This window comes from Chanos chanos, chromosome 1 (assembly GCF_902362185.1).
Source record: "Chanos chanos chromosome 1, fChaCha1.1, whole genome shotgun sequence".
Taxonomy (NCBI): Eukaryota; Metazoa; Chordata; class Actinopteri; order Gonorynchiformes; family Chanidae; genus Chanos; species Chanos chanos.
The window spans coordinates 47,756,294-47,771,293 of NC_044495.1; the positions used below are offsets into that span (position 1 = coordinate 47,756,294).

A 15,000-nucleotide genomic window follows, 5' to 3' on the forward strand; every position below is an offset into this window, starting at 1 on the left:
TGCGACCAATAGTACTGTGTGCCGAGTATTACATGATTATTTGTATCCTGTAAAACTGTCAAGCTGCCACATTTTGTATGTAGCCTTGAATGATGTGATATGTGTGAGTATTTCCCATTGTGTTTGAGCACTACTCTGAGTGAACCTGAATGTGTGTGTGTGTGTGTGTGTGTGTGTGTGTGATTGCTGGTAGCATGTGCACTGGGAGGCCTTGTGTGCTGAAGGTGACACACTGGATGGGGTTACGCTGGTGTGAACAGGCTGTGTACCCTACGGGCTACACTTCTCCATCCATTATTTATCCTTCCTTTTCTCTGCTCTGTCCCTCCAGGGGAAGGGGAGAGGGAGAGGGGGGCGGGTGTGGGGGGGTGCTCTGTGTCCAGCAGCATGTGTTTGGAGATGTTCTGCTTCCTCATGCCCTGTGCGTACATGGCTTTTTCTACTCCTTCACCAGATAAGAACATGTCTGGCCAGCCATGTAACCCTTATCCCTAGTATAGATAGATGGATAGATAGATACAGATATATAGCTCCTGATCCTGATGTCTCACATGTTTCTCACATGATGTCATCCTCATGCTCCGTTTCGCTGAGGGACAGTTCCACTGGCCCTGTGTCTGTGCTTTTGCATGTGTGTGGATGTGCGTGTACAATGCGCGTGCGTGCGCGCGTGTGTGTGTTTGAGTGTGTATGTCTGAACTTTGGCACTGTGTGTTCTCTGTATGGCCAGTAAGACACAGCCAAGAGGACTGGACAAAACCTAATGAAATGACTGAACTACGACATGGCTGGAGAAAAGGTCAACACAACGGATCTGACGTGTTTAACCTACCTGTGTGTGTGTGTGTATGTGTGCGTGTGTGCGTGTGCGTGTGCGTGTGCGTGTGCGTGTGCGTGTGTGTGTGTGCATACCTGTGATCCTTTAACTCATTATAATTAAGTGCTTATTTGTCATCCTGCTTGTGTGTGTGAGTGTGTGTAAACACACACATACACACACATGCGTACGTGAAGCTGTTCATTGTGTCTGTTCATAGTGTGAGGCCTGCAGAGATCCACTCAGATGTCTGCTCCCAATCTTCTCGTTCGGTCAACCAAGAAACACATCCCATCAGCAGTCAGGACCCCTGCCCGTTTCCTCCGCATGCCTTCAGTACAGCCCCAACCAACAAACAGGCATCTGTTCGCTTTGCCTCTGCCTTTCTTTTCTTTTTTTTCTTTTCCCTGCTCGTGTCAATTAAAACCGAGCAGTAATGTAATCTGACAATCAGAGGCCTGGCGCGAGTCAGGGTGAGATGGCACAAAGATGACCTTTTCTGCCCGTTTCGCAGCCCAGAGCTGTCTTTTTTAACAAGGAACCCCCGCAAACCAGGCTACAGCCTTTGTACTTTGTTAATGAGTTATTGATTTGAAACAATGCACTACTACATTTTTTTTCTGTCTTCTTTCTGTCTTTTTTTGGTGTGTGTGTGTGTGTGTGTGTGTGTTCGTGTGCGTGTCAGATTAGCTTGATTTTAGCAAGGTGACTCACAGATCTGTACAGTCGTGGGTTTTGAAATTCTTCACACCGTAGCCGCCTCTCTCGATGGTGTTTTCTATACTGGCTCTCTCTATCCCCCCCCCCCCCCCCCCCCCTCTCTCTCTCTCTCTCTCTCTCTCTCTCTCTGGTGTTCGGTATTCCGAGTGTGTCCTCTCTCCTGGCCTTGGCTGTCATCTAACTCAGACTCAGTAGCCTTGCTAGTTGTTAATTACCTGTGGTTTTATGACTCTTTTTGACTCTTCATCCTCAGTGTAAGATTTCCTGATGTGAGTTTTTTTTTTTTTTAACTCCCACTCAGCTCTGAAGGGTGTCCTTGTTCGTGGCTGGCCAGGTGTGGCCGAAAATGTACAGGAAGTGAACGCCGTAACACTCATTTTACCTCCCATGGGCAGTTAGCATCTCTTTTCTTAGCTCCTCTGTGTCAGGAAACGCGCGGGCCACCACGTAATTGAGCCTGTGCTTATCGAAGAGAACAAAACTGCCACTTAAGGCTCTTTTCAAATCACAGAGTTTTATCAACCTCTCTACCCCTTTTGTGTGTCACTTTGTACCTGTAAAGCTACACACAGTGTGGTGTTGGCTTAGTGAGCTAGCAGAGAGTACTAACTGCTATTCATCAAAATCCATGCAAACATTTAGCAGGAAGGTCCACATTCTAATGGGTCCAGTGTTAATACGAAACATGTAATTACCTGACTGGCTTGTTTAATATTTAATCATTAACCACAATGAAAATAATCCCTTTTCCCTCTGAGGAGATGAAGGTTTTAAGCCTTCAGATGAGAGACCTTCAGGTATGTGTACAGAGTGTGTTTACCTACCGTATGTGTGGCTACGGAAAGATAATTCCACCAGTCAGAAATGAGTCTGTTGTCCACAGACAGACAGACAGAATTTCCAAAGGGAAACCGTATTTAGAGACTGTGTGATATGGACAAAAGTTAATTTGCTTCTAATTAAGGCAGTTAGCATAACCCTACTGAAACTCCAAAGAATTATTGAACTTTTTATGTCCAGTGACCTGCTTATGCAAATTACTGATCCTCAAGAACAGTGAGAACCTTACAACTTTATAATTTTTAAAATTTGATCAGTCAGTAGATTATTTAGCTGCAAAGCTTTAGCCTTTAAAAAAAAAGCTTTATATGATATACTCCTTTAAAGTCATTCATCTCCACCAATCCATCATACGCTTGTCTCACTTCAGAAGTACCCCACAAGTGTTCACCTCATGATTCCCACTGTGTAGTGGAGACCAGTGTCTGGACTGGAACTTCTATCCAGTGGTTCTCATTTTCTTCCTTTGTCACCCCAGTGTGTCAGCCAGAACACTAACATGACTTAAGGCCTAATCTTGTGTGTGTGTGTGTGTGTGTGTGTGTGTGTGTGTGTGTGTGTGTGAATGAATGTGTGCGTGTGTGCGTGTGCGTGTGTGTGTGTGTGTGTGTATCTGTGTGTTGTTCAAAAGAGTAAAAGAAAATAAAATGTGACATTAGCAAACTGGATCTAACTAAATCTCCCATCACACTGTCAGTAACACAAACAGCATTACGTATCTCAAGTTTTTTTTGAAGCATTCACTTTGCTTCAGTATCATCACGTCATAACAGCATGGCAATATGTGAACTGAGCAGCTCTCCTAAACGTGCTGTATTTTGATGTGTAAGAGTTGAGATTAACACGTATGTGCACATTAAGACAACTGCCAAGTATATCAATCAATGAAGTAAACTTCATGCTAACATAAACTGTGACAAGTAGACAGTGTAGGATAACAGACTGAAAGCAATCATATCTTACTTCCTGGCTTCATTAATGCACACACACATATACACACACACACACGCACATACACACACACATGCACGCACACAAACACACCAGAGGGAAATATCAAGTTATGAACAATTATAAGTCTACCCATCTTGACTATGCTTCTCCAAACTAAAGAGGAACTGGAATCGAGGTCAAAGTTCACATCGTGAACATTGGTCACATGGCCAATCCAAGCAATTACAATACACCTCGACTTAATCATCGTACGGTAAAAGAATCGATGAATAACGATCAAAGACAGATTGATTTAATATTCTTGTCTGTTGTGATCCCATAATTACCGTTGGCATTGGGCCTTTTGTACTCTCTGTGCCGTACTGGATCTGTTCCTCACTCTGTAGGGGGGTTGAACACTGGATCAGAGATGTCCTTGTGCTCTTTTACTATCGCTTTCCCATGGCCTTCTCTCTCTCTCTCTCTCTCTCTCTCTCTCTCCCTCCCTCCCTCTCTCTCTGTTTTTCTTTCTTTTTCTAACCTGTGCCCTTGATGCGTTTAGTGGTGCAAGACAAAGTCTGTTTGATTAATAATGCTCTCTGTTTTATATGATTTAATAAATCAGATCTGAAAATCTCTTTGTGATGGCTTTGGCCACGCATAGAACCAAGCTGAGTTAGAGAAAGACCCTAATAAAAAAAAGCTGATTTTAGGAGTGTCCATCCCCATACACACACATATACAAATCTTGTGTGAGTTCATAGACACACACAGAACACCTTCTTTGACAATGGTCCCTTGAAGACATCCAGCAACAAGTTAACAGTGAGAAGCGCTTCAGAAATGTCGCACATATGGACAAAGAGAGAAGGCCAGAGCCAAGGAAGTGGGGGGGCAAAAAAAGGAAAAGAAAAAAAAAAAAAAACAGACAGAATGAATGGGTAAACCTGTCACCAGAAGCCAGTCTCCAAGGGCGGTCCATTTCCGCGGCAGCTAATTAACCCAGAGAAATAATTACAGGAATATGCAAATTCTGTTTAGATAAGTGTGGCTCTATCAGCTCAGGTAGTCAGTCACCGGAGGGAGAGAAGGAGGGGAAGGGGGGGGGGGGGGGGCGCGGCGCAAGAGTGTGCGGACGTCCAGGTGTCGGACTCTGCGTCGGGATGATAAGCGGGGGTTGGGGGGGTCGCTACCTGCCTGGCATCGCAGCAAAACGACGCAGCTTTGCCAGGGGTGCCCGTTGGGTTGATTCACTGAAGCTCTGCTCCAAACAATAGGTTAGCACAGTCACCGGGGGAAAACACCGACGCACCGCCGTTTATCTCTCCCTATCAGCAACAGATTGTTCTTTGTCCCTCTGTCTCTTCTCAGTTATTAGGTTACATTGGCACTGTGTGGATATGTGTATGTGTAATTATGAAGTGAATAAATACGCCTGCCTCATCTAAGTCTTTTTTTTTTTTTTCCCAATTTGTTTCCAACAGTAATGTGAATTACAGTGCATTGAGAAAAGCACAGCACAGCAGTGTTTGTCTGCAGGTGTAGAGGTGGTAAGTAATGAAGCAAAGGTACTTTGAGTCTGTGCTTGACCTGTATATTGAACTCTAGAGTATCAACAATATGACCGACTTTCATCGGAAAAAAAGTTATATACTTTTTACTCGAATACATTTCTGTTGACGACTTTCGTTGTGCTCGGTCAGTCGTAAGCTGTTGTTGTTTGTTTATTTTGGTTGTTTGTCGTGCGGGAGCCGACGGAACGCATGTGGGTGTCACCCCTGCAGGCTGTTGAAAGGGTCTCTGTGGTGGGACATTACTGATGCAGATGTACACAAACAGGTGCGGGCGAGGCTTTGTTTGTGCTCTTAACTTAAAGACACAGCTGCCGCACTCGCCCTGCCATGTACTCATCATTGCTACTGCGAGTGCATCAGTCAGCACATGTCAAGGTGGTGCCTTGTTTTAAAAAAAAGGGGAAAAAAAAAAAGTTTACGTTTATTGTTGTGTAAAATAATTCATACAGTATGAAGTGTACCTGCCTTGTTTACAGTGGGACAGAGGCATGAGTGCCTTTAAGAATTCATCAGCTGATCTCAGGAGGTCATGTTTTGGTTGTGTTTTATTAATTGCGGTGTGGGTTTTTTGTTTTTTGTTTTTTTTACTTTTTGAAAGTTTGAGTACACTATAAGTCTTATGACGTTTAAGTCTTTGACTCGAGTTGTTTTTTCATTTTTTTAGTTTAACGAGCGACTTGCGTGACTTTTACTAGAGTCATTCTTTTACAGCTGTGTCTTCATTTTGACTCAAGTATAATATCTGAATACCCCCCCCCCCCATAAATGTGTGTGAGAAAGTGTGTCGCAGAGATATTTAGATATTTGTGATATTTAGAGCGTGCCACGGTGACAGAGTGGGGTACTTCAGAAGACTTTGATGTCCTATACTCTCAGATGATTCCTGATTCTCTCTCTCTCTCTCTCTCTGCCTGCTCTTCTCACACTGGAGCAGGAGCAAAGACAGGACACTGTTTCTCAAGCTTGCATCACATTTTCTCCCCCCCCCCCCCAGGCTTGCTTCAGTGATTTATTTACTCTTGTAAACACAAACATGAATAGGTAGAGAGTGGCAGAAAATCTATCTACCTGGCAGCTCCTTCTCTTTTAATTCAGTTATTCTTTACATGCTAATCTATGGGTAATGATGCAACAGCATATGTGTGTGTGTGTGTGTGTGTGTGTGTGTATGTGTCTGAGAGAGAAATTAAAACATGACCAAGGTTATGATTACAGAAAATACGGATCTTTCTTGAAAGAAGTGTGTGTGTGTGTGTGTGTGTGTGTGTGTGTGTGTAAGTCACTCAGTTACATTTCTTGGGAAGGACTTCCTTTAATGAAAGAGCACAGTCTAACTTGTTGCACTGCAGAGGTCTACACTAAAGTAATCTACACGTTCACAAACACACTTCACACAGAAATCAATGTCAGAGGCAACACAATGAATGGCCTTTTCTCGCCATCTCCTTTTTTTCCTCTCTATCTTTCTTTCTCTCTCTCTCTCTCTCTCTCTCTCTCTCTCTCTTTTTTAAACCTCAGAGTCTGATCACCCCAGGCTAGTGTTAATTACCAGTGTTCCCAGTCATGTCCTGTGTGTGTGGGCTCTGTGGTGACCTTCCTCCTTGTTGGCCGATTATGCATCCACCGCCTCTCTACGGCTCTTATCGATCATTCGGCGGGATACAAATTAAGATTTAAACCTGACGTCACAGGCCTTATTGAGTTTTACATTTAGGGCATTTGCAATATGCAAGGTTTATTGATCGAAAAACGAGTGTGTCTGAATGTGTTAGCCCTATTCACTGTGTTCACTCTTCTCTCTCTCTCTCTCTCTCTCTTTCTTTCTCTCACTCTTTCTCCTTTTCTCCCTCTTTCTTTGTGTAGGACAACAAATCTCCAGAGGAGCATACACGCTATGTATGGGACCACTTCATCTCCAAATCACTAGCCAAGAATGTCTTCTTTGTGGCTCACAGCTACGGAGGCCTGTGTTTTGTGGATCTGGTGAGTGCACGTTGCATTTGCGTCATGCAGAAAACAAAAGAAAGATGGTAAAAATAAAGAATCAAGTTCTCCTCTTGTCACCCCACCCCCCACCTTCTTTCCCATTACCTGTGGGAGAATCAGCTCTCTGATGGCGTTTGGTTACGAAAAAAAAATGAGAGAAATGATTAAAAATAAATAACGTTTAGTTTCTTTGAAAAATTGCAGCTTCTGTAAACAATTCAATCCATCCTTATCCTAGGGCACTGTTCGCTTCCTCTGTGAGCAGAGAGAGAGAGAAAGAGTGAGAGAACGAAAGAGAAACAGGGAGAGAGAGAGAGAGAGAGAGAGGGAGAGACAGAAAGAGAGAGAGAGAGAGAGAGAGAGAGAGAACAGAGTTCTATTAAATGGTGAAGCAGACCCTGAGAGAAAAGGAGAGAGGGAGACTGAGGTATATTGATAAAAGAATTCTCTCTCTCTCTCTCTCTCTCTCTCTCTGTTCTCACTCTCTTTCTCTCTCTCTCTCTCTCTCTCTCTCTCTCTCTCTCTCTCTCTCGTCGTCTCTACCTTCTCAACCTCTCTCTTCTTCTGTCTCTAAGAAAAGAAGTAAGTTTCACTAACACCACTGACTAGCGGTGGATTAGAGATGGACGACTCAGTCCAAATGCTCTTCAGTGACACTGGACACTGGATCAGAAACAGGCATTGTCCGTTAAACACTGGATCAGAAGCAGGCATTGTCCGTTAAACACTGGGTCAGAAACAGGCATTACATTTGTAAACTGGGCTCTGAGTTTTGTGTCCTTAGCGAGTTACCAGCTTTTGCTAATAAGGTTTGCTAACTGCTAACCATTATGATTGCTGGCTTAACTGCCTTTGATCTGTCCTCTCCCACACACACACACACACGTGCGCAAACTCTCCATGAACCCAAATTATTTAAAGCATCTCTTTTCTATTCTTTTGAAGTGGATGGGCTTGGGTTGGTGTGTGGGGGGGTGGGGTTCCTGTGGGGAGTGGGCACGGTTACTTGTCCCACTGATAATTCTATGAATATGTGTTTTATCCATGCAGGGATTCTCTCTGTCTCTCTCTCTCTCTTTTTTTTACCCTGTGTTTTGTCATTTGAATATAGTTGTTAAATATTCATGCCTTGCTTTGTCCATGAACAGCCATGGTGATGCTATGGTCCTTTCTCTCTCTCTCTCTCTCTCTCTCTCTCTCTCTCTCACTCTTTTTAGTCATACCTCTCATTCTCAAGGCACTCAGTCTTTCTCTCCCACACACACTCACACACACACAAACTTGCTGGCCTTTTTTGAGTGTAAGCCTTGTCTGTCATGTTTGGTACCATAAGAATGGGGGGGGGGCAATTTTTTTTGGGTGGCAAAAGTACACAACCACACAAATTATTATATATGTACTTATTCTCATACTGACACAACCATACACTTGACATCTGCTGTCATGTATGTGTAACCAGCCACACTGGTGGAAACAGTGAAATGATGGGAAATGTATTTGATATATCAGAACAAACTGTATGGTGCCCAAACTGTATGAGTGTGTTAACATGTTAACCCACAGTGACACACATCTCTGGCCTGAGCACTTAGCACCCTGGGCATGCGGCTACAACAGGTGTTACTGTGGCAGGTGTGTGTGTGTGTGTTTGTGTCACACACACACCATGGCTTTCTCAGTCCCAGACTGATTAACAGTGGACAAGAGAGGAAGAATGTAAAAAAAAAAAAATCCACCATCTAATTGATGTGAAAGCAGTCTGAGGGGAAGAGAAAGAAAAAGAGGAGAAAAGGAGGAGAGGAGAAAAGAAGTGGGGGGAGCTTTGCTGAATGAACCGCTTGACACATGAGAAGACCCAGAGAAAACAGGCATGCACGCGGGTTAATTACCATTCTCCTTTTACTGTTTATAAACACGCTTCTGATCAAGCACATCAAACGACCACCGATTAATTTCTGCCTTACCCTCTGTTTCACTCTCTCTCCCTCTCTCTTTCTCTCTCTGTCTCTCTCACTCTCTCTCTCTCTCTCTCTCTCTACTGCTCCCTTCGTCTCTGTGCTGCTGGCCTCCTGTTTGCAGCACTGAAGTCTTTCATTGAAATGTGATGTCTTTTCTAGCACTTCATAGACTGTATAGACTAATTATAGTTGCATCAAAGAACAGCTAAAGTGCTCTGAATGAGAGAGAAAGAGAGAGAGAGGGAATAGCTGGAGGGAAGACTGAGCATTGGCCTTTTTCTCCTCCTCTTCACTTTCTTTTTTTTTTTTTTATTGCTCTCACTGTGTCTCACATCCTCTCTCTCTCTTCCCTTCTCTCTTTCTTCCTCTTTTGGTTCCTTTCTTTTTCATCCATCTCTGTGTTTATTTAGCTCTCCCAAATCAACATATAGAATGTGGACTCTGAGGCTGAGTCATTGTCTTTTTTTGTTTTTTAACACCGTCCTACTTCCTCACTTTCTCACTCTCTCTCTCTCTCTCTTTCTCTCTCTCTCTCTCTCTCTCTCACTTCCTTTGAACATTTGGAAAGGTAACACATCCGCTGAGATAAGCTTTTGCATTCAAGTACTTTCTACATCTCTGACCAGAGCCGCCTCATCACCTCACGCTACATCCATTCCCAAGACCCCCACCCCGTCCCTATCCCACCCCGTCCTCTTCTCATTCTTACTCTTCTGCCATCCCTCGCTCCCACTCCACACTGGCACCAGTCAGGGCTCAGTCCCGCGTTCTGCGGCCTTTCATCTTCCTCCGCTTTGCTGTCGGGGGCTGGAGGGGTGGGTGCCAAGCGGAGCAGCCGTCAGTGCGTAGCGGAGCCTGCCGTAACCTTCCCCTCTGACTGAGGCGGTGAAAAAGTAAAGCAGTTATTGAAGTGCATGGGGGGGGGGGGGGGGGGGTTACATTACATAACGGCTTATGTAACCAGGCATCTGTCTCCCTATATGCTAATGTGTGGGTGCCCATGGCCTTCCTGCACCGAGAGCAGCCAACAGTGTGTGTGAGCTTAGCGTATCCAAGACCTCACACACCTCTGCATAGACACACGTTTGGTTCTACTCTGTGAGGAGTATATTTCTTAGGTGGTACCAACAGGGTTTGGTGATGTTTTTGATTTCAGCTTTTAGCAGCTAGGTTTGGTGCTCCATGAACATTTTGAATTATGAACGTTTGCCTGTAGCATAAATGTGTTGTGAGATCATCTCTCTGACTGAGACTTTAATAAGCTTGATGTCACGATTAAAATGTCTGAACGTGTGCGATTTTGTTCACTCTATAAAGGTTTCATGATTTAGGTTAGCATTTGTTAGTAGCCTGCAGTTGGTTGTTAGTAGCCTGCTACGTTTTAACACCTCCACACCACTGGATTATGTGTAAATGTAACATCTCCACACCATTGGATAATGTATGAATATAATTCTGTGATGCTGGATAATGTATAAATATGATGGGGTGGTGCTGGGCAATGTATCAGTATAATGCTACTGCACTGGTGACGGATTCTTTTCTTTAGGTGTCGTCTTCTGGGCAAAAAGGCCCTGAGTCTGTGTTGAGGGAAGAGTTGTGTTAAGTGTAGCTGTGGTTGTATGTAGTGTAGCTGTGGTTGTATGTAGTGTAGCTGTAGTATTACAGAGAGTAGCTGTAGTTGTATTTCGTGTAACTGTAGTTGTATATAGTGTAGCTGTAGTTGTATTTGTTGTAGTTGTATATAGTGTAGCTGTAGTTGTATTTTGTGTAACTGTAGTTGTATATAGTGTAGCTGTAGTTGTATTTGTTGTAGTTGTATATAGTGTAGCTGTAGTTGTATTTGTTGTAGTTGTATATAGTGTAGCTGTAGTTGTCTTAAGTGTAACTGTGGTTGTATTTAGTGTAACTGTAGTTGTATATAGTGTAGCTGTAGTTATATTTAGTACAACTGTGGGTGTATTTAGTGTAATCGTGGTTGTATACAGTGTAACTGTGGTTGTATATAGTATAACTGTAGTTGTATTTAGTGTAGTTGTAGTTGTATTTAGTGTAACTGTAGTTGTATTTAGTGTAGTTGTAGTTGTACATAGTGCAGTGTTAATTTCTTCGAAGAAAACTGTGACGAGAAAATGTTCTTTTTTCCATGATGAAAACGAGACGATAATTAAGTAACAATGCACCTTTGAAAATAAAAACTGTGACAAATTATATTGCCTTTGTTTTTGACGAATAATAACAAGACAGTAATGTCAGAGACAGAAGAATGCATAAGCAGTTTAGCTGCCATAAGCCTATATTTTTTCATCCAATTATGCGCATGCACTCAGTTTGCAAGATATGCACAGCCATGTGCTGCATGCTTATGATTGGTTGATACATTCTGGTAGTGCTGCCCTGCCAATATCCCCCTGGTCTGGAAATCAAGTGTTAAACATTTTAACTAACGTTAACTTGGCAGCTCAAATCATGGCTACTCTCACAGGAAGAAAAAGAACGGATTTGTGGACACATTTTAGCTAATAATACAACTGAAAATAAAATGCACTGCAAACAATGTGGGTCCAAAATTGGTGGGAAAAATACCACAATTAGACTACAATATGACAAAAATGCGTTTGACTAAAATTTGACTGAAACTTGTAAAGTTTTCATTGACTAAAACTAGACTAAAACTAATAATGATTAAATTACTAAAATATGACAAAAACAAATATGTATTTTAGTCAAAAGACTAAGTCTAAGACTAAATCAAAATCACCTGCCAAAATTTACACTGATATAGCGTAACTGTAGTTGTATTTAGTGTAACTGTAGTTGTATTTAGTGTAACTGTAGTTGTATTTAGTGTAACTGTAGTTGTATATAGTGTAGCTGTAGTATTACAGAGAGTAGCTGTAGTTGTATTTAGTGTAACTGTAGTTGTATATAGTGTAGCTGTAGTTGTATTTAGTGTAACTGTAGTTATATTTGGTGTAGCTGTAGTTGTATTTAGTGTAACTTTGTTTGTATTTAGTGTAACTGTCATTGTATTTAGTGTAACTGTAGTTATATTTGGTGTAGCTGTAATTGTATTTAGTGTAACTGTAGTTATGTTTGGTGTTGCTGTAGTTGTATTTAGTGTAACTGTAGTTATATCTGGTGTAGCTGTAGTTGTATTTAGTGTAACTTTGTATTTAGTGTAACTGTCATTGTATTTAGTGTAACTGTAGTTATATTTGGTGTAGCTGTAGTTGTATTTAGTGTAGCTGTAATTGTATTTAGTGTAACTGTAGTTATGTTTGGTGTTGCTGTAGTTGTATTTAGTGTAACTGTAGTTATATTTGGTGTAGCTGTAGTTGTATTTAGTGTAGCTGTAATTGTATTTAGTGTAACTGTAGTTATGTTTGGTGTAGCTGTAGTTGTATTTAGTGTAATTGTCATTGTATTTAGTGTAACTGTAGTTATATTTGGTGTAGCTGTAGTTGTATTTAGTGTAGCTGTCATTGTATCTAGTGTAACTGTAGTTATATTTGGTGTAGCTGTAGTTGTATTTAGTGTAGCTGTCATTTGTGTTCAGTAAGCTGGATGTGCAGTAGTGTAGACCTTTAGTTGCTGTAGTTATAGGTGTTATATTTGATTGTCTGGGGCATTAGTGAGGGTGGTTGAGTTTTATTTTCTATAAGAATTGGATGTATTACAGGGAAATGAAGAGTATTATTATTAATTTTACATTAATTTTGTGATATTTGGATAGAGTGGAGTGAAATCTTACAAAGAGTATTACTGAAGGTATGTTGCTGGTGATGTTAGAAACATACAGTTGATAACTGCAGTGTAGTATTTAGTGGTGAAATCAGAAACACATTGGCCTTGTGAAAGTATTCAGTGTGTCAACCAGAGACATTATGGGTAGTGTAGTATTAAGTGTGTTAGAAGCACATTGTGTTATGGTATTGTATTATTTTGTGTCAGTCAGAGAGACATTGTGTTATGGATAATGTTGTATGTAGTGTGTCATTCAGAAACAGATTGTGTTAGGGATAATGCAGTATGTAGTGTGTCAATCAGAAACAGATTGGTGTTGTGGGTAGTGTAGTGTTTTGTGTGTCAGTCAGAAACAAATTGTGTTAGGGATAATGCAGTATGTAGTGTGTCAATCAGAAACAGATTGGTGTTGTGGGTAGTGTAGTGTTTTGTGTGTCAGTCAGAGACACGTTGTCAAGGTGTGTAACATAGTATTCAGTCCTGTTGTTGTGGAGGTGTTACAGTGTGGGTTTGTATGATGAATGGTGGGTTGTAGTAACTGACATTGGTGAGGCTATACATAATGTGTCATATCAAACAAAAGACCTACTATAACTGAGCCCAGTGATCATTTGTTTAAGGCTGTGTGTGTGTGTGTGTGTGTGTGTGTGTGAGTGCGTGGTGTTCATAAGGGAGCTCACAATTGCCATCAGATTTTCTCCAGCAATTTTTATTCTCTCGTCTTCTCGTCGTTAACAAACTGAAAGACATGGGAGTTTTTCTTTAAATACATGTTTATAAATAGGAGACCTTGTAAAGGCATGTAAATGTTGAAGTGGTTGTTCTCTCCACGTCAGGTTGTAAATTGTGCCGTTGAAATAGCCCAGCTCCGCTGCCCTATTGGACATGAATAGATTAGCCTGTGTGTGTGAGGCTGCGCCCTTGGCACATGCTATAGTAACACACCAAGGCGCTTTTTTTTTTTTTTTTCTGCTTTCCCTTTGCGACTGGAGATTGTATAACTGTTGTATTCTCTCCTAGGAGGCCTGATTGCATACAAATGACCTTCCTATTCCGCTATTTCAGAGCTTCTATCTTTACAACTGTTAGCACAAGCAAAGGACGAGGCCTGAAATGGTTCCTCTCTCGTCGCTCTGTAAAGGCGCGTTGACAGTCGCCATCGTAAAGATCTCCCCCTCAGTCCACTGAGGTTCTTCTTTTTCTCTTTCTTTTTTTTTTATTTCCATTTTCTGCATCGTCCTCCCCCCCCCCTTTTTTTTTCTCGGCATCATAATTCTTTTCTTTATTCGGTCCCACCTTTCACTGCTTGTTCATTTGTTTATTATTAATTTGTTTATTTATTTATTTATTGCATTTACAATGGGCTCTTGAAACCTAATTTTCTCTCCTGTTCCTCCACTGAAATGGACTCACTTGAGAAAAGCTGACCTGTCCTCCCCTGTTTATCTTTTCTTTTTTTTTTCTTGGAGGGGGGGGGGGGGGGTTATTTATCTTTTTTTTTTTTTTTGTATATTCATTTTTGTTTTTAAGAGGCTGCTCAGAGTCTTGGCGGGGCAGTGTGTTTCTCTGTGAGTGGAGGGCTGGTCTTCACAAGCTTTTTGAACTGATAGCAGCTCTCCTCCATCAAGGTGCGTTACGCAGGCAAAACATCTAGACACAGTCAAACAACGAAGAAAAAAAAAACAACACTGGAGGAAGGAGAGATAGAGAGAGGGAGAGAGACTCTCTCGTTATTCTGAGATTAATTAACTCCCAGTATTTCAACAGGACTGTAAGTGTCCAACAGCTTTAAATTCATTCTCCATCTCCTCTCAGCAAATTCACACTCGTACTGCATTTTCACAGTGTCTCTCTATGAAAAGTTAATCAACTGTTTTTTTTTTTCTTTATTACTGTTCAGTTTAAATACTTCTCAAATAAGCAAAGAACACCTCATCTGTTTTGACTGAAAATGGATTTTATAGGTAAACGTGGTTAAACTGAAAGTGAGAATTACCCAAGCACTGAAATGGATTGATGGAGAATACATTACAAGCTAGAACTCAGCAAACACTAGCACCCACATACAGGTACGGAATAATAGCCTAATTAATAAACACACAATCAGGATATATAGCTACTTTTAAACTGCATGCACTTAGTGTGTTCATTAGCACATGAATGTGTTTATCTGTTGACTTATCTGTGTGGTGGCATACATATTGGCTTGGTGCAAAATTAAAACATGATGAAGTCGACAGGAGACAAAGGGACTTCCTCTGGTCTTAACCAGCGCAGAGCTTGGCCTGACATTAACCGGTCAAAGATGCCAAACAGTTCATCTCAATTATGGAAGAGAAATCTAAGGTAACACGCTGCAGATAGTCATTAAACACTTCAGAGTGACCCATCAGAGACACCTGGAGCACAGTGTTACTCCACCCTG

At 41.7% G+C, this 15,000-nt stretch overlaps 1 protein-coding gene across 2 annotated transcripts in view; it reads left to right on the forward strand.

Annotated features, from left to right (window-relative positions):
• arb2a (ARB2 cotranscriptional regulator A) overlaps positions 1-15,000 on the forward strand; it is a 141,212-nt gene that overhangs the window by 60,636 nt on the left and 65,576 nt on the right. For both annotated transcript variants that reach the window (XM_030781874.1, XM_030781881.1), the window contains one exon: positions 6,748-6,867. In XM_030781874.1, the coding sequence (XP_030637734.1) occupies positions 6,748-6,867 (120 nt within the window). The remainder of the gene's footprint in view (positions 1-6,747; positions 6,868-15,000) is intronic.